The following is a 19,914-nucleotide window of genomic DNA, read 5'->3' on the forward strand; positions in this document are numbered from 1 at the left end:
CCTGCGCACCACAATGCTGCAACTGGAGAAAAGCCCACACGCAGCTGCCAAGACCCAGCACAGCCAAAAATAAATAAATTTATTTTTTAAAAAAACACAGTGAAGAGTTTCGTGGAGACAGTGAAGAGTTTTGTGGAATTTTACACACACACACACACACACACACACACACACACACACATAGTTTACTGAATTTTATTCAGTAAATAATCAGAAAACAAACACTCATGTTGCAAACACACAGGTTGAGAAACAGAACATTCCCCCAGAAGTCCCCTATGTATGCCTTCCTGATCATAAACAACCTCTCAGCATTAACCACTATTCTGCTATTCTAAAGTCAGGTCTGTTCATTTTACTCGTCTTCTCAGGGCACCTAAGACACTACAAAGACTAAGGCTGTGCTTCTCCAGTTGGGGGACCTGTGCCCTTACAGGCAATCAGACGGGAAGTTACAGAATAATTACAGCATATCTTCTTGGAATTATCAAATTTTCTCCATTTCTACAAGAAAACCTCATTTCATTGTGCTTTTGTTTTACTGTGCTTCACAGATGTCGCATTTTTTACAAACTGAAGGTTTGTGTCAACCCTGCATCAAGCAAGTTTATTAGGACCATTTTTCCAACAGCATTTGCTCACTTCATGTCATTATGTCCCGTTTTGGGAATTCTCACAATATTTTACAATTTTCATTATTCATCTATTTGTTGTGGTAATCTGTGATCACTGAACTTTGATGTTACCATTGCAACTCAAAGAAGGCTCAACAATCGTTAGCATTTTTTAGCAATACAGTATTTTTTAAATTAAGGTACATACATTTGTTTTTTAGACATAATGCTATTGCATACGTAAGAGACTTCAATATACTGTAAACATAACTCTTATATGCATTGGGAAACTAAAAAAGTTCATGTGACTCGCTTTACTGTGATATTCATTTTACTGCAGTGGCTCAGAACCAAAACTGCAATATCTCAGAGGTATGCCTGAAATTTAAACCTTTTCTTATTCTTTTTAAAAAACATTAAAACAAATCGGGGCATTTAAGAAGTAGGACACAAAGGTGACAACATTTTTAAAGATAACACGTAAGGTTTCAAAGAAAAATTATTTTAAAAACTGAATTTAGAAAGCCACTCTTGAGTTTCACGTCGACCCGAGTTACATGCTCACTCTGGCCTTAGGGGTGAACTTTTTGAACTTTGGTGGGAAAGATAAGAAAGTCTAGGTTAAGGATCTGGAAGAGTAAGAGAGGGGAGGAGGAAGGCAGAGAGACAGCGTGTGTAGGTGGGAGGGGGGGTAGACTGACAGACCAACAGAAGACACTCAGTATCTTGCTATCAATTACCTCTCACAGTTCAGAAACTTTTCCACCAGAGTGAAACCTCCAGATCCTCCTAAACACCTCTCCCATTTTTGCTGAGTTCTTCTCCAAGAGGACATGACAGACACATCAAGGTACCTTAAAGTCATTCTCTCTACTACCCCTTCAAATCTTGGGGGATTTAACTCCATCACAGACCAGAACACTACCAAATGTGAAATGTAAAACCAGCTTTCTGATGGTCAGTGAAATGTCCCAAGTGGCAGAGTCATCGGCAGTCAGTTCCTCCTCTCTCCCCACACCTTCTTTAAGCAGTTAAATATTTCCATGTTACAATCCACTACCTGCGGACAGACCCCTTCCACAGCATCCACAATAATGCACCCATCACAAATGCAAACAGCCGTCGATACTTCTGAGGAGAAATCCACATGTCCTGGAGAGTCTATCAGATTAATCAGGTACTCCTCCTCACCTGAAATGAAATTGGAAGACACACATTTTCAGTTGTGCAAGTATACAGTACTCTTCCTCAGGCAACCCTGAGTAAGAGAGCTTCTAAGAAATGACTGAATAAAGCTAAAGAAGACAAAAGCTCAATCAACAGCTACCATTCCAATTTAGGAATTCCCAACGATGGAACTATCGATTCCAAACAGCATCAGTGGGCTTCCCTGGTGGCTCAGCGGTTGAGAGTCCGCCTGCCGATGCAGGGGACACGGGTTCGTGCCCCGGTCCAGGAAGATCCCACATGCTGCGGAGCGGCTGGGCCCATGAACCATGGCTGCTGAGCCTGCATGTCCGGAGCCTGTGCTCTGCAGTGGGAGAGGCCACAACAGTGAGAGGCCCGCGTACCGCAAAAAAGAAAAAAAAAAAAAAAAAAAAACCAAAAACAAACAGCATCGGTATAAAAGTTTAAAGGATTGTATTTTTCTAATAATCTAGTAACCACTTATCAAGAGCTACTGTGAGCCAGGCACTGTGCTAAACACTTGTGCTCATCACACATTATTGAGCCCTTAAAATATCCATACAACATAAACATTCCTCTACTCACTGTGCAGATTAGGAAATTGGGACTACAAGAAACTAATGGAAAAGACACAAAGCAGGTAGCCAACTACTTCCCTACAACTTCTCAAAGAGCAGTGTGTGAATATGCACAGCAAGACTTACAGTCAATTCTAAGTCACAAATTTAAAGAGCAGCTACTAAGTGCCAAGCAAGTGTGCTACGTGCTCTCACATTTGATATACTGTATTCTTTAATCCTCACAACAAAGTTGTAAGCTGAGGGCATGACTCATGCCTATGTGTCCTGTTTTAGCACTGAAAGTCTCACATCCCGTCAAACGCCAACGTCAGTCCCTCGTCCCACTAAGCCTTAAGTCAGTCCCAGGCAAACCAGAACTCCTGGCCACCCTAGGTTACAGAGACATCATATTATCAATACAAGATAATTAAGTAAACCAGCCAGAAAACCGGTAGTTCATTAGAATTCTATACTCATTCCCCATTCATTGATAAATCTGATACAATTCTCTTTTAATGGCATAATCATTACTTAAATGATCAAACACCTGAATATACCTATACTTTACTTTTGCTCCTCCTCTTAACTCAGTGTTTTTCAACTTTTGTGTGCTCCAGAACTACTACAGGGCTGAATGTTATAACTTATGGGCCATTTAAAGGAATTTCCCCAGTGTGATGTTAACAACTTGATGACCTGATTAGTGCCTTGTGTGACACTGATAATGATAAAACAACAACACTGTAGTAACCAAAGCCACAGCTCACATTTGTGGAGTGCCTATCTGGGCACTATCTGGCACTGTTCTAAACATTTTATAGACATTATCTAATGTTTTCTTACAACAACGCTTGCAGTAGTTACTACCATTAGGCCAATTTTACAGAGCAGGAAGCTAGGGCACGGAAAAGTAAAATATCTTTCTGAAGAACATCCAGCTAGAATCCAACTCTAAGGTAAATTGCCTAAGATCAAAGAATTCAAAATGGAAGAGTGAAAGTTCAAACCCATCTACCTTCAAAGTCATACCTTTAACCCCGATCCTCAAGATGGCATATATTTAATCTCACATGCCAAGATTCCACTGGTAGTGAATTTCTGAACACTAGGTTAAGGATTCCAAAATGCAGTGGGCTCGGTGGGAAATTCTGCCATCAATCAGCAAGACTGCCTTCTTCAATACCACTCCTTCTCCTGCTTCCTCTTTTCATGCAAATTGCTTTGTAAGGAATTCTGGCTCTGATGCACCCACCAGGGAAGACTCCAACCAGAGAGCACTGTGGACATCTCTAAACAAAGTCAAAGAACCTGTGCCCTGGAACAATGGCCCCGTGTGCCTCCTTAATCGAGTCTTTTACTGTCAGGTCTCACAGCATCAGTCTCACAGCTACCCTTTAGGATAAGCACCAGGGTCCCAACCAAATAAACCAGAGAAAAGTGAGCAGTGCTAGCAAGGTTCAGGGTTCTATCTGCTACCATCACATAAAACAAAAGTTATGAGATTCTTGAAGTCATTCAGCATTTTTGCAGCCCAACCCTTCATTTCCTAAACATGCTAAAGCCCCCACAAGGGAAGACATTTACCCAAGGTCACAAAAGCAGTTGCAAGACAGAAACACACCCGGGTCTATCTACCACCTTAGTCACTTCCTATGAAGGTCACAGATGCCTCTACACTTTGCAGCAGAGGAAACAACACTTGTTTGTTCATTTGGCTAAGAACCAGAATAAGAAACCCTGGAGTGAAAAAAGATTGATGTTCACTTCCTGGAACCCATATAAGGGTTCTAAACCTCTGCAACCTACTCAGAACTTCTCTATGTTCACATCACCCTGGAGAGAAAGTCAGAGATCAAGGACCAGCTATCTTTCACTCAATTTCACATTGCTAAGATGTGCCATTACCATAAAGCATGGGGCCTATTGTTAGAACAACTGAAACAGTAACAGCAGCACACCTTTGACTAAGAGTTAGAGTGACACAGAGAGAGATACATGCGTGCACACACACTTAAGATGAGAGACTTTAGCATGCTTAAGAGCTGACAGGCACCAGGACAAAGGAGATAAGTCCAGAGCACAAGTCTCAGTGACAGGAGGCAAGCAAGGATGCTAATAATGTTACAGTTTGAGGGGCAGTGGCAAAAGGTTGAGAGAATGCTCCCATTTTCTGTGAAACAGAACGTAAAAATGTCTGCTGAGATTGTAGGAGAGGGACTGAGAGGTGGACTGAAGAGACTAGAAGGTTTAAGAGAGCTGTTGGAGAGAATGAGCAAGGCCCGACAGACAACATACTGGAATTCTGCCAGCAGCCCAAGGACCAGCCGATAACCCAGCACAAGTATGAGGAGAAAAAAGTGGAGAGAGTTAGCTCTATCAGGGTAGAGTTTTACTGGGAGGACAGAAGGTGAAGAAAGCAAACTGAGGACCTTGGCAAGACTGTCAGCAAAAAGACAAATCTGGGTTGTATGAGGCAGGAAGTAAATGAAGGACAGTGATGCAGCTCGAGACTGAAGGACTTTCTGAAATCAAAGAATGGGTACCTTGCTACGCAGGCAAGAGAGCTGGGAAGAGTAAAGATTGTGGAGAAGGGAGTGTTTGAATTTGAAATGTCAAAGATGAACAGTTCTGGATGATGCTAAAATCCAGAAAGTAGCCATGCCAGAGGGAGGGTGAAGTGGAGATCTACACGTCACTACTGATGAAGCCATGCCGTTGGAGAGGTCATTTTCAGAAACGGTAAAAGCTACCCTGGTGGATCTGGGTAAAAAGGAAAACGATGAGCCAGGTGCCAAAGTATTAATGAATGGGGACTGGGGACTGACTGATTTCCAAAGACTCCTGGTGCAAACGACGAGTCTGCAAATGTAATTACTTGGCTCCCAGGACTACTACCACATGCTAACTACTCTGTCTTCAGGGGAGTTTCTTAACCCCTGTGAACTCCATCTTGCATACATGTAAAATGAGGATAACATCCATCTCACACGATTGCTGTGAGGATCAAACAAAATCACGCATATGAGGCATCTGGCTCAGAATCCAACTATCGTGCACCCATTTTCTTAGATCTGGCATCAACTGAATGCATCACAAAGTAAAGCATTCATTATGTTAAGAGGAAATAATCTGATCTTTAGTCAAACAAGGGACAATGGAACCCTTCCCTCCCACCTGGGTCCCAAAGGAAGACGACAGAAATCAGAACCTCGGGTTAATGTTCACATATCTGGAAGGTAAGGGAAGCGACTGATACATGTCGGCCTTGTGTGAATCTGGATGGCATGAATCAGTTTCCCCGCGGCCTAGTGTTAAGAGATTAAGACCAGAGAGCCACAGAGTTGAAACTTACGTGGGTGTAAACTCTCCACTTGCCCACAACCACAACCCCTATGGAGGTGTTTATAAAGAGGTGAACCTGCACATGGATCTCTCTGCAGAAAGCCCTGCCATATCCTTGGTCTCCACATTTGGAGTACATCCAAGCTACAGTGTGGCTGCCACCTGGGTAAATACTGAGTATCCCACTGAACCAGGTAGTTAGCTAGCTAGCACATATGCCTGAAGTACAAACTGAAAGCCTGTATGTTAACGCCAACTGCAATTTGTTCTACATAGTGCTTTACAAAATTTTTTTTTTTTTTGCGGTACGCGGGCCTCTCACTGCCATGGCCTCTCCCGTTGCAGAACACAGACTCCAGACGTGCAGGCTCAGCAGCCATGGCTCACGGGCCCAGCCGCTCGGCAGCACGTGGGATCTTCCCAGACCGGGGCACGAACCCGTGTCCCCTGCATCGGCAGGCAGACTCCCAACCACTGTGCCACCAGGGAAGCCCCCAATTTTTACTATGTTGCCAGTATTTTAAAAATTGGAGGATTTTACAAAAAAATCTTGATGCCAAGTTTTCTTGAAAAAACAAAACAAAACAAAACAAAAATACGGGGCATCAGTCAGCTGCAGCTGACTACACTAGCCCACAGCCAGGTAGTGGGCGGTGTTTCATGGGTGGGCAGAGGCTACTCTCTAACTCATAACAGTCCCACCCAGACTGCCTCATTCATGCAGAGCTGTTGACACCAGCACCATGTCAAGAACTAATAATATAGTACTTAATAATCAAATTAGGCTGGTGTTGGAATAAGTAGTTAACTCTTTGGGGGGGAATTTAAGTTAGACATCTACCTCACAGTTTGCATGTATACACATAACACGTGTACAATTATGGTAGGATTAAATGTAAGAACTGAAAGTATAAAAGAACTGGTGATAAACTAGAAGTAATTTTTATTTCAGTCTTGTGTTTTAATGTATATTCTACAACATACTGAATTTTCTATAATACATATAAACTTGTAAATTTATTTAAAATTTTTAAAAAGACGACTTAGAGTGAAAACTTCATTTCAGAAGTTCTGCAATAGCAATATTTGCTCACAGGTATAAAGAACAGCTACAGGGTAGAAATGACAACAACAGGCCTTCAGACAACAACAGTCCAGGAATTTCTAAGTATTTAATCCATCTGAATACATTTCTCTCATCTATAGTTGCATCCTAGGCTAAAGGATTCAAAGGTATTATATCCTCTTAGGATTTTTTTATAGAATGTATACTGGGATTGGGATTATTTCCTAACTCTTGAAATGACCAGATAAATGTATAGTATCCTTATGAGAAGGGCACAAAGAGAGGTGGCTAAGAAATAGGAAAATAACAAGATTTAACAATATGGTCCCAACATTTATACCAAATTTTAGTCACAGATGTAAAGATGAGAGAGGCTCCATTTTCTCAAGGAAGAACTGGGGCCCTGGAAAATGCTAAGATACGAATATCACCTTGATGGTTTTCAACACTCTATCTGTAATATGCATAGTTTTGGTAAGCTTATTTGTTTACCTTAAACTAGAAAAATACCTTATCTTTCAATCCAAGTGAGGATTTGAAAACATTTTTGAAAGCTGGTTAAATTAAGAGTCAAAACCAGAAAGCACTTTATTAACATTTAGTACAGAGATCCTCAACTAACAGGGCATTTGGAAGGGGCATGGGAAGGAGGGAAGAAGTGGTAAACACAAAAATCACCTGCAGAGTTTCTTCAACCATCAGGTCTCCCTCCTCCAGAAGGGAGATCCCCTTCAGGTTGTCCCACCTTCACAGCAGGAAGTGCCCCATTCCAGAGAGTCAATGCTGAGATAGTGATGAGAATGTATCTGATCTCTCGGATGTTTTGAGAACATGTCTCAGTCAACATCCCCAACTTCCACCCCCATTTTGCAGATGTGGAAAGCAAGGCTCTAACTGTCAAGTGTGGTGACTGCCTAACCCACAGCCCCTTCTAGGCCATCATGGTCACAAAGAAACATGTTGAATACTTTATGGCTCCACTCCAATCACCACTGATCAGACTAGAAGATGACCATCCAACTACAGACTGGCAGTCCATAGGTGCAACCTCTGCCATAGCCTGGCATCAAAACACAAGCTGAGCAACATCCTGCTCTTGAGATGTATGCTCGTAAACGTAGGAGAAAGCAGCAGTAAGCAACAGAACTACGGGAAAAAAACAGGAGTTGAGAGGAGGGGTCAGGGAAAGGGGAGTTTATGAAGATGGAGGCACTAAGGGTAGGCAAAAGCTATAAAATAGAGAAAAGACTTACAGGGTGAAAACAGATAAAAACAGAGAACTCAACCCAAGGATGATGGTGGAGTTCCAGAGGGAAGATCCGTTAACTTTTACTGATGGTCTCTAGAGCCATCCTGGAACCAGAATCAACATCTGCCTTCAGTTTCTTTGAGATGTCATTCCAATAATGCTCCTGCTTTTGGATTTTCATGACTCTTGTTTCCAGTATCATTTCACACATATTCTGTTAATAAGCCATCCCACCCCAACCCAAGCTAGCTTAAGCCTCTGCTCTGTGCAATCGAGAAAGTATATCTAGGACACTCTGAAAGCAAGTTATCCAAGGTCATACAGTTCAACAAAATAAAGATTAGACCATTCAATTCCCTGGGACCTATAGCCATTTTCCTGCAACACTGTACCACAAAGACAAAAGGGAACTGGAATGACTAAAGGTGATGATACATAAAGTAAACCTTAATAAAATGGTTTAAAAAGGGGTGAGGGAGGGCTTCCCAGGTGGCGCAGTGGTTGCGAGTCCGCCTTCCGATGCAGGGGACACGGGTTCGTGCCCCGGTCTGGGAAGATCCCACATGCCGCAGAGCAGCTAGGCTCGTGAGCCATGGCTGCTGAGCCAGCGCGTCCGGAGCCTGTGCTTCTCAATGGGAGAGGCCACAACAGTGAGAGGCCCGCGTACTGCAAAAAAAAGGGGGGGGTGGTGGTGAAGGAACTGGAGACAAAGTCCAGAGAGCAACTAAAATTGACACTAAAGTAATCTTCAAATGAAAACAGACTAATAATATGAGTGTGGAAAAAGGAAGGCTACAAAGCTCTTAAAATCTATAAAAATAAGGAGAGAAAAGAAATAAACTGACCACTGACCCATTCACTGGATCACAGAATGAGGATGTTTAAAAGGTGAGAGGTAGTTTTTAAAAAATAAGGCATCAGGAGCTTCCCTCATGGCACACTGGTTGAGAATCTGCCTGCCAATGCAGGGGACACGGGTTCGAGCCCTGGTCTCAGAAGATCCCACATGCCGCGGAGCAACTAGGCCCATGAGCCACAACTACTGAGCCTGTGTGTCTGAAGCCTGTGCTCTGCAACAAGAGAGGCCGCGATAGTGAGAGGCCTGTGCACCGTGATGAAGAGTGGCCCCTGCTTGCCGCAGCAAGATAAAGCCCTAGCACAGAAACGAAGACCCAGCACAGCCAAAAATAAATATTAAAACAATAAAATTAATTTAAAAAATAAGGCATCAGTTTAAATACTAAACACTGGGAATTCATGTACCTAAAAGCTTCAAAACTGGTTTAGTTTAAAAACACTGTAAGACTTACCTCAAAGAGAAGAGTCATGTCCCATATAGTACAACCCTTGGTGTCAGTCCCAGAGATATGAAGGATAAATCACAGGTCTATTAGGAAAATGAAATATAGCTTTATTATTTTCTTCTAGTTATAAAAATTCACATTTTGTGTAAAGTTTCCAAACAGTGCAAAATAAATATTTTGAAAAGTGTTAAGTTTCACATAATGCAGCCCCTAATAACTACAGTTAAGGTTCTGGTGTTTCCTTCCAGACACCTTTATCTATATATATAATATATTCTTATTACTAAAACACATTCATATCTTATAAGTATTTACTCTGCAACTTGCTTTTTGTCTCCTACTTTACGTTTTCTATATAATTACATATAGGTCAAACAGTTGCTTGAACAGCTGCATAGCATTTCACAGCATGGATGTATCAGTTTACTTAACTATTTTCCTTAACTATTTCACTATTTTCTTTAACTATTTTCCTTAACTATTTAAGGTTGTTGGCATTCTTTTCCCTAATACAAACTGTTGGGTGAATGTCAATGAACATATATCTCATGTGCCTGTATGACTGTTTCTGTCAGATAAATTCCTGGAAGTGTTACTGTCAAAATGGCATCCTGATCTGGGGATTAAAACTATAGTGATCATGGCAATGCATACACAGTCAAGTAAATAAGACTCTAGATCTAATAGGCAGGCCATAGGACAGAAGGAGGACCTAGCGAGGACATGGGACAATAAGGCTGAACCAGCAAGGTTCTAACACTCCAGACCTTCCTCTAAAGAAATCTATACAATCACCTGGGTGGAAGGGGGCACCTGTGAGCTGCCAGTTCTTCTGCCCTCAAGCCAGTCAGATGTCCCCATCTGTATTCAAATCTGGACAGCCTGACTCTGATCTGACAACAGATCATCTGGAAAGGTCAGAATGAAATTTGTGGAATGTAAAGCAAAAAACCTGAGGCCTGAAACTAATTCAGGAAGAGAAAGAAGGACACAAAAGATACAAAAACCATTGTTCTTTAAAACACAGATCGATTTACCTTTTGCATAATGTAGTGAAATGGCACTGGATTTCATCGTGATCCCTCGGACATGTTCATCCTCTCTGCTGTCCATGTACCTTAACTGTAAAAATGCAACATATGCATCCTTATTTCCCAATGAATTAAAATGTAATATTAAAATGACTGATTTGGATTTTTGTTTTAAACACTTAACTTTTTAGTCTTATTGCCATGAAATTGTTCGTTTTGTCCATTATTACCTTCTTAATCTCTGCAGCATTTTTCTTTCCTAGTACCACTTCTTTCTTCCACCTTTCCTTTCTCCTGATCAGTGTTGAACTTTATATCAGTTGTAATGCAAGACAATCATAAACTGTCTACGTTGCTAGTAACTTTTTTTAAATTAATAGGCTTTATCTTTTTAGAGCAATTTTAAGTTTATACAAAACTTGAGGGCTTCCCTGGTAGCGTAGTGGTTGAGAGTCCGCCTGCCGATGCAGGGGACACGGGTTTATGCCACGGTCTGGGAAGATCCCATATGCCGCAGAGCGGCTAGGCCCGTGAGCCATGGTCGCAGAGCCTGCGCATCTGGAGCCTGTGCTCCGTAACGGGAGAGGCCACAACAGTGAGAGGCCCACGTACCACAAACAAACAAAAAAAAAAAAAAGAAAAGAAAAATTGACTGGAAAGTAAAGAGGTTCCCAAGCATCCCCTCCCACACACAGTTCCCCTTATTAGTTACATCTTATATTAGTGTATAGTGTGATATATGTTACAATTAATGAACCAATATCAATACACTATTATTAATTAAAGTCCATAACTTACATTAGGATTCACTCTTTAAATGTATTATGACGTGTCCACCATCACTGTATCATATTTGTTAGCTGTATTAATCTTTTTGAAGAACAAATTGTGGCTTTATTGATCTTTTCTACTTCATTAATTTATGGTTTATTATTTCCTTTCATCTACTCACTTTAGAGTTATTGTACTTTTTCTCACTTCTCAACTGGGAAAAATAAAAGCACTTTATTATTTCATTCAACCCAGTTTTTTTAGCCTGCTATAGACAGTATCATGGGCCAGTTCCCCACCCAACGTGCCTCAAATGCCCAAGTCTTCCTTCAGTATCTTAGGTCTACTTTTTAATTTCAATTTTGCTTCTCTATCTCCTCTTCTCTATATTATCAGTCACCTGATAACTCCTGCTGACTATACTGTAAATTCACTGAAGGGAGGAACATCTCTACCTTTCTACTGCAAATAAATTATTCCAATTTCTTTCAGTTCACAGTTAAAAACAAAGGTCTCTATCATTTCATTTCCTAAAACATGATCTTCATCATGACCCTCAGGCTTCAGAAGCCTTCCTTTGGTACTTAGGTTAGCCTTCAAGGTCTTTGTAATCTGATACATTTTTTGTACCTGTACCTTTTTCTCTCTCAGTATAGGCAAACGTTCCACTCAAATCAAGCACAATCCACAAATTAGCCTTTATGCATTTTATCCACATTATTACCCACTGTGAAGCATCTCTTCCACCTGTGAAATTTTCCACAGTCATGCCAGGTTATCAAATGACTGGTTGCAAAAGCTCTTTCTTGCACATAAAATATTAATATAAAGTAACATAAAGCAATCTAGAAATAACTTTTTCTCAACAATCTATTTTATCTTGCTAAATGAATTGGCAGCTTCTTAGATGCATGAACTATGCTTTATATTTTTTCGATCTTTAAGAACATCACATTGTAGATTTGCTAATACTTACTGAAATGCAAGTATATATCAAATATAACATACCTTGCCTGCCAGGCGACTGGAGATGATGCCATTGCTAGATATAAGACAGTCAGCCAGAGTAGTTTTTCCTGTTAAAGTAACATTAAATATTAAATGTTAATTAACATTAACATTAAATATTAATTTAAATCGATTTTTTTAAAGGGTGAGGTAGGTAGATTGTTTCAACAAATTTAACATCTACCATAGAACTGGTTTAGCAAATATTTCCTATTTACCTATACTAAGTGAATCGAGATACAATGGGCATTTTAATTAGAACTTTGAACAAAACATCATCTAGAAGGACACAGATTCCAGCACTCCACAGTGCTGTAATCTGTATTGCCAACCCTGCGGATCAACCTCAGTTTAAAATCCATCAAGCAACATTTTTTATTAAGGACAGAAAAAATTTTTTTAATTGAGGCATAATTTACACAGAGCAAAATACACAGACTCTTAGGTGATAAGACAAACCACTGTACCAATCAAAATATAAAACATCTGACAAACAACTTTTACAGTTACTCAAATCTGTCCGACCAAGAATTTGATCAAGTTTATTGTAATGATTGCATCAGTCATCAGATATCCATAACTGTGTCCAGGCCTATAAACTTAAACTCTTGATAGCTCAGCATGACAAAAGGATAGCACAGCAATCATTTTTTCCTCTGAATGATATACTGGGTAAAACATCACCACAAGGCAATGGAACATTATCTTTTGCCATATTTCCCCATGTATGGCCTCAGCTGGCTTTTGCCAGTTAAACTGTTGGAAGAAAATACCCATTTGGCAAAGACATTCATGAAATTTACCCATATCTCCTACTGTTTGCAAGCCAATGGAGGGCATCAGCTACACTGCAGTGACCAAGGCTACCTAGTATCTATGTTCAAATATAAACGTAGGAATCTACTCTAATGATAAAAAAAATTCTTATGATACTCTAGTACCCATTTGAACCTTTAGTACTGTATTAAGTGCTTGCCATGTAAATATTACGTATCAGCGTATAACCCTAGAGCGTCACTTTCCTGCTTCCAATGGAGTGGAACATTCTAAGTACGGCGAGCATATATCCCCCCAAAATGCAAGTGTCAAGAAAGCGGGGACTTTGCTTTATTCACAACTGTATCCCTAGGACCAGAACAAGTCTTGGCATATAAGAAACGTTCAATAAATTATCCGTTGAATGAATAAATGAATCACAGATTTTCTAGGATAGTATTATTTTAACATACTTTAAAATAGTAAATTGTAAAGGAATTTGCTATACACACACATGCCACTGACTTGCCGCATGATTTAATTCACAAAGCAAAAGAACATACTTTTGTCAAACTTCATGTCCTCAAAACGTGAGCAGCATAATTATAGAAACTCGTGGGGTAGGATGTCACCAGATTTGTATACAAACCTCATTCTCAGTTGACTTCACTTACAAAGTGATCCATCACCTCTCCTTTTAGTTCCCATAACTACTTCACGTGAACTATTATATCAATGGCAATAGCCACCTAACGTCTTTTCTGCCTTTCAATCCATCCAAAACACTTCCACCGGACCATTCTTACTAATGTACTTTTTGTTTACAACATGCCTGCTTTATTCTGTTCTCCCAATGGCTCCCTATTACCTAATAATAAATAATGCTAATGATCCATCTTCATGGTAAAGCACGTACCTGCCAAGGGCTTCTCATTATCATCATTTAATCCTCACAATGCGATAAGGTGCGTTTGGTTTTTATTCCACTACACAGAGGCTGCAGACTGAAGCTCAAAAAGGCCAAGTAACTGGAAATGGAGTTTTGAACTCAGGTTGTCTAACTCCAGAGCTGGAGCACTTAACCCATATCCTAGTGCCTAGCTGGCACGAAGGGCTCTTTAAGATACAGCCCAGCCTACCTCTTCACTTTTCTCTCCTACTCCCTCACCTTCAGGAGGGTATATAGGTTTTATTTCACACTCCCAATCCTATCACTTTGCTGTGGCTGCATGAACTAAGAGAGAGTCTGAAACCAAGCGCGGGCTTAGCAGGAGGCAATGCTGTGGTATGAAAGCAATGCCTGTGAGAAGCTAAGCACCATGCATCCCTGCCCCCCTCTCATGTCCCGTGCTGTGGTCACATACATTCATTCTCCCCTTGCTGACATTATTCCCACTTGAAATGTGTGTCCCCATCTGCCATCTTGAATCACCCTTCAGGGGTCATCTCTAACACTGTTATAAAGCCCTTTTCTTAACCCATTACTAGCTTCCCGACCCTCCAGCTCTCTCAACCCTTAGAGTCTACTTTTTCCGTGTCTCATGTTGCGCTGCCTCAACCCCCAAATCACCTCTCTATATAGCTGGGCTGGTGCCCTGTGCATAAATCTCTACCTTCTGACATAGCTAGCAAAATACTTCGAATTTAGCACATGTTCCATGAACATCAGACGAGTTAAACAGAATCACATAACACAGGTTCTGAGGACATTATGTCAAGGCTACAGACGTGTTACATTACAAAGCCATTTCAAAATACTTGACAAATACTTAAAAACTCAACTTCTCGTTTAAAAGACAACAAAATATACTACATAGAAGAATAACAATCACTAGTTAGCTGCGATCCTCCCACAGCAAACTTTTAAAGGAAATAAGACTTGCAGCTTAGCAAGGATTACTCTGAACTGCCCACAGCATCACTCCACTGACACATGTGGAGACGCACCCCCTTCGTTACTGAAAATAAGCCACTTAGAAAGGATTCTTACCATGGTCAACATGAGCCAAGACACAGATATTCCTGATGTTAGCCGTGTTTTTCTGGAGTTGAATCATCTTATCCAAACTATTGAGCACCATGGTCACTTATGTCCTGTGACTATTAATTAAACACGTATTACAAATGGCTGAAGATCGGGGCGTTAAAAGATCAAAGTTTCTACTGCTGGGAGCTGACAAGACTTCTCGAGTCCCTTAAAGTAAGAACCCAACGGATGCTTCCTTCTGAAGGGACAGACCCACCCAGGCCCAAGTCCAATTTGAGCACTTCAACAAATACTGTACCACGACTGTACTTGCGGAGTTTACTCATCCTCCCGGATCGGCCGTTTGCGATGAATCACAAAGCTCGTGGGGGTTGGGTGCACAGTGACACCTGGAACTCTGCCCCGTACTCTGTACTCGAGCATTATTTCTCCAGGTCAGCGATTACATACTGGAAGGGTCTTAATGCAGGAGGGAGAGAAGATGCCGATATCTCTCTCTTCCCCTGCTCGATCTTTTTCCAAGCCTTTCCTATCACTCCCACTTGCTTTCACTGGAGGTGAAACACCCAGCTTCCCGACTAAATTTTGGGGTCACGTGCAGGTGCACTGAACGTCTTCCATTCCTTTCCACACTGGGGAAACAAAGAAAAAACAAACCCTCAACTCTACATTCCCTTTATCCTCACTCCCTTTTTCTTTGAGGATCCCGGGTCCGCACTGAGAAACGGCCGGCCCGGCCCTGACACTACGCTCGGACGGCAAACGCTCCCAGCCTGGGCTGGCCCCTAGCCCCGTCCCCGCCCTGCCGCTGCGGCGACCCAGGACCGCCACTGCCTGGAGTTGGCGGAAGAGGACGACCGGACGCTTGCGGGACCGCACTTACCGGCTGCCGCCGCCCACCCAACCCGTCTCGGATCCAGGCGCCCGGCCACACGATGCGCGTCGCAGGCGTCCAGACCTCCGCGACCACCATACGCCCGCGCGCCGGGGGCGGGGCTGAGGACGCACGACCTTTCACACTCCCGCGCGTCTGGCGCCTCCGAAAGTAGACGGTTCGTCCGATAGCCTAGCCCCGCCGGTTGCCTGGACTGAGGCCGGCGCGGTGGAGTTGCAGAAGCTGCGGGTGCGGAGGAGTTGCAGAAGCTGCGGGTGCGGAGGAGCTGTGGAGCTGACCCCGGGAGCCAGGAGCATGACGACCTGGTGTGTGTGTCACATTTGTTCCTGCGGGTAAGAAAGGGCTGGTGTGGCGACCTCCGGGGCTTGGAAGCGAGCTGGGGTCTCGGGGAACGGAGCCCTCAGAGTAGCCGACCTGCAAAGATGGAGGATGCGGGCCCAGCGACGTCCCACTTATCCCCGGGTCCGCAGATGCTCGCTGCGCACCCGCCAGCTACCGCGGGTTAGGCAGTTCTGCTTTGTCGGCTCCTATCCAGGGGCGCAAACTGGAATGCTATGGCGCCAGGCAGATGATATACACCCGTGTAGCAGCGGCTGGATGTCAGGCTGCCAAGTGTGGAGACCTGATCCGACGGGGAGAGTGTATGACCACAAAATATTTTTTAAACTTTATTTATTTTTGTCTGTGTTGGGTCTTAGTTTCTGTGAGAGGGCTTTCTCTAGTAGCCGGCAAGCGGGGGCCACTCTTCATCGCGGTGCGTGGGCCTCTCACTATCGCGGCCTCTCGTTGCGGAGCACGGGCTCTAGACGCGCAGGCTCAGTTGTGGCTCACGGGCCTAGTTGGCCCGCGGCATGTGGGATCCTCCGAGACCAGGGCTCGAACCCGTGTCCCCTGCATTGGCAGGCAGATTCTTAACCACTGCGCCACCAGGGAAGCCCCTATGCCCACACAATTTTTAAAAAATAAATAAAAGGAAACGGAAGGAGAGTAGAACGGTGTGCAAGCCTGTGAGTTTTCGACCCATGTTACACTTTCTTCTGTTCCTAGTTTTCCATCCCGGCCTGACCATATTCCCGTTCCCAGTCCCATCCAAAGTGCTTTCCTTTGGGATCTGACGGACTGAAAAGGTAGTAGGTAGTCTCCTGAAACCCAGAATTGGTCAGTGAGTCCTGCCTAACCTGTAAGCAGTCATCTCCTTTCTCAGCTTCCTTGCTGACCCAGGGATTAGACGACTATTTGCTAAATAAATAGTATGAATATGTCAATCCTGTCATACTGTAATCCCCTCCAAAGGAAAAACACTTCACATGGTGATGGAAAGCAGTTTCCCCGTAGTTTCATGATAAATGTTGTTTTTAATTACTAATTGGATGTAGATTAAAAGATAAGTCAACCTTTGAGGATTTGATTCATATCTGAAAACCCTGATGTGCAAGAAAATTGATTGTTTTTCTAATCTTTAAATTAATTTCTATCCAACCTAAGTTCCTTTCCCATCCAGCTGTCAGGAAATTTCAGTCTTCATTATGTTGGAGGCTACCTTTTCTCCAAGCAGTAAAATTTTACATCCAGGGAGCAGAGGCATTGCCAATGCAAGAGGAATCTTCTCTGGGCTTTAAACATTGGTAATGCTTCCCACTGAAATGTCTCTTGCTGAAGTTCGCATAATCCCTTCAAGAGTGGTGCCACTGCTGCTTTGAAGTTTATGTTTTTCTTTTTGCGGTACACAGTCCTGTCACTGCTGTGGCCTCTCCTGTTGTGGAGCACAGGCTCCAGACGCGAAGACTCAGCAGCCATGGCTCAAGGGCCTAGCCACTCCGAGGCATGTGGAATCTTCCCGGACTGGGGCACGAACCCTTGTCCCCTGCATCGGCAGGCAGACTCTCAACCACTGCGCCACCAGGGAAGCCCTGAAGTTTATGTTTGATGTACAAGAATCTTGGCAAAGCTGAGAGCCACTAGGGTTCCACCTAGCCAACTCTTGATATCTGGCCACCTCCTGGAACACTGTTAGAATGAGGCAAAGACCCCCGCTCTTCTAAGAACTCCCTCCCCCTCATCTTCTACCTCCTTCCTCTCTCTGGGGAATCGTCCCCTCTTCCCTCTTTTGCAGTCCAGGACCATCTGTTTCCTCTTAGGACCTCATTTCCAGAAGGACATCTGATTTCATCTCTTCATGAATTGTTTTTATAAAGACAGGAGAGGGCTTTCCTGGTGGCGCAGTGGTTGAGAATCCGCCTGCCGATGCAGGGGACACGGTTCATTCCCCGGTCCGGGAAGATCCCACATGCCTCGGAGCGGCTGGGCCCATGAGCCTGTGCGTCCGGAGCCTGTACTCACAACGGGAGAAGCCACAACAGTGAGAGGTCCGCATACCAGCAAAAAAATAAAAAATAAAAATAAAAATAAATAAAAAGACAAGAGAACGTGTTGACTTCAGGCAGCTTTTATCCTCGGCCCTTCCAAAAGTCCTGCAAGAAGGAAATATCAGGGACCTGACTACCTGCTTGAAATAAAGGAGGGGAAAAAAACAAGGAGAAGAAACTCATTAATATTTCAATACATTGCCTCTCTTTAGGAGGGTCAAGATTGTCAAGAGACCCCTTCAGGGAAATTTTGACCTGCATCTGTTACTTTTTCATCTTGCTGTTTGAATCTTTTTTTTTCATACTATGTAACTAAATCTTTTCAAATGTCTGTGTCTTTCACTATATCAGTCAAAACAACCATCTATCTCAGAACATCGTTTTCTCTGCAATGTGTATATACAATTGCTCATGTGAGTTAAACTATGATAAGTTATTTATGTTTGCATAGGCGACATCATTGCCCACATGGAACCACAAGGATTTATGAAAATTCTGACGTGCCTTGTCCCACAGCTGAATGTTTGGGAAAATATCCTCTGTATGGCAGTGTTCTTCCACCTCAGAGTCTGAAGCCCAAGGAATAATTTTGAGCATATAGTGGTAAAATGGAAGGAATAACAACATTTAAGTAAATATCAAGAAACTGTTTGCTTTACCTATTTTTCTCCCCACTCTTCTGGGTTTTTTTGTTTTTGTTTTTTGAATTTTTGAATTTTTTAAATTTATGTTTTATACAGAAGATTCTTATTAGTTATCCATTTTATACATATTAGTGTGTATATGTCAATCCCAGTCCCACTCTTCTGATTTTAATAAGGTGTTTTTGTTTTTAACTCTTTAAACCATTTAGTTGATTTAGTTGAACCAGTCTACGAAGCAAGAGACTAGTTGAGTCACAACTTGAGGGAAACATAAAGATGTGAATTAAGTTAAATGAGAAAAATGAGAAGGAAAGGGGATATATAAAAAGTTCTATTGATTATTTTTCTTAACCTGCTAAAATCTCTCGTGTTTATCTGCTTTCCGTCGTGACCAGAACCTAGAAGAATGCAGCAGCTTCCTAATGGTTATGTTTGTATCTACTCTAGCTTTTGCATCTCTGATCTGTTTTCTAACTTTAGCCAAGATGACCTTTTTATGTACTATTTATTTTTTATTTTATTTTATTTTTTTATTGAAGTATCGTTGATTTGCAATGCTGTACAGCAAAGTGACTCAGTTATACACATACATTCTTTTTTTTAATATTCTTTTCCATTATGGTTTATTGACAGGATATTAACTATAGTTCCCCATGCTATACAGTAGGACCTTGTTGTTTATCCATCCTATATGAAATAGTTTACATCTGTTGGGACTTCTCTGGTAGTCCAGTGGGTAGGACTCTGTGCTCCCAAGGCAGGGGGCCCGGGTTCCATCCCTCATCGGGAAACTAGATCCCGCGTAGATGCCGCAGCTCAGTGTTCACATGCCACAACTGGGAAGACTGCATGCTGCAGCTAAGAACTGGTGCATCCAAAATAAATTTTTAAAAAAAGAAAAGAAGTTTACATCTGCTAATCCCGAACTCCCAGTCCATCCCTCCCCCATCCCCCACCCCCCGTGACAAACACAAGTCTGTTCTCCATGTCTGTCAATCTGTTTCTGTCCTGTAGATAGGTTCATTTGTGCCATATTTTAGATTCCACATATAAATGATACCACATAGTATTTGTCTTTCTCTTTCTGTGTTATTTCACTTAGTATGATAATCTCTGGTTGCATCCATATTGCT

At 42.4% G+C, this 19,914-nt stretch overlaps 2 protein-coding genes across 4 annotated transcripts; one reads left to right on the top strand and one right to left on the bottom strand.

Annotated features, from left to right (window-relative positions):
* Positions 1-583: 583 nt before the first annotated feature.
* Positions 584-16,215, bottom strand: LOC131765010 (elongation factor-like GTPase 1). Of its 3 annotated transcripts, XM_067007385.1 has the most exons (7): positions 15,760-16,215; positions 15,175-15,508; positions 14,880-14,989; positions 12,134-12,201; positions 10,361-10,445; positions 9,330-9,406; positions 585-1,805 (listed from the first exon to the last, which is right to left on the bottom strand). In XM_067007385.1, the coding sequence occupies exons 3-6, from the start codon at positions 14,968-14,970 to the stop codon at positions 9,399-9,401; spliced, it is 252 nt and encodes an 83-aa protein (XP_066863486.1). In that variant the 5' UTR covers positions 14,971-14,989; positions 15,175-15,508; positions 15,760-16,215; the 3' UTR covers positions 585-1,805; positions 9,330-9,398. The 3 variants fall into 3 exon arrangements, 2 of the variants coding, with proteins under 2 accessions (XP_066863487.1, XP_066863486.1); XM_067007386.1 differs by having other exon boundaries at positions 584-1,805; positions 14,880-15,335; positions 15,760-16,198; XR_010835440.1 differs by lacking the exons at positions 9,330-9,406; positions 10,361-10,445; positions 15,760-16,215 and having other exon boundaries at positions 1,580-1,805; positions 15,175-15,299.
* Positions 15,358-18,772, top strand: LOC136792076 (uncharacterized). The gene is given in 4 exon segments (XM_067006904.1): positions 15,358-15,433; positions 15,599-15,796; positions 15,878-16,103; positions 18,589-18,772. Coding segments are annotated over 4 exon segments (684 nt in total).
* Positions 18,773-19,914: the final 1,142 nt, after the last annotated feature.

The sequence above is a fragment of the Kogia breviceps genome, chromosome 11, assembly GCF_026419965.1.
Source record: "Kogia breviceps isolate mKogBre1 chromosome 11, mKogBre1 haplotype 1, whole genome shotgun sequence".
In the NCBI taxonomy this organism is placed as follows: domain Eukaryota; kingdom Metazoa; phylum Chordata; class Mammalia; order Artiodactyla; family Physeteridae; genus Kogia; species Kogia breviceps.

Coding starts and splice junctions, on each gene's coding strand:
- LOC131765010 (XM_067007386.1), bottom strand. CDS start 14,970: ATGGTGCTCAATAGTTTGGATAAGATGATTCAACTCCAGAAAAACACG. Junction 12,202..14,879: donor CTTGGCTCATGTTGACCATG/GTAAGAATCCTT, acceptor TTACTTTAACAG/GAAAAACTACTCTGGCTGAC. Junction 10,446..12,133: donor CCAGTCGCCTGGCAGGCAAG/GTATGTTATATT, acceptor GCATTTTTACAG/TTAAGGTACATGGACAGCAG.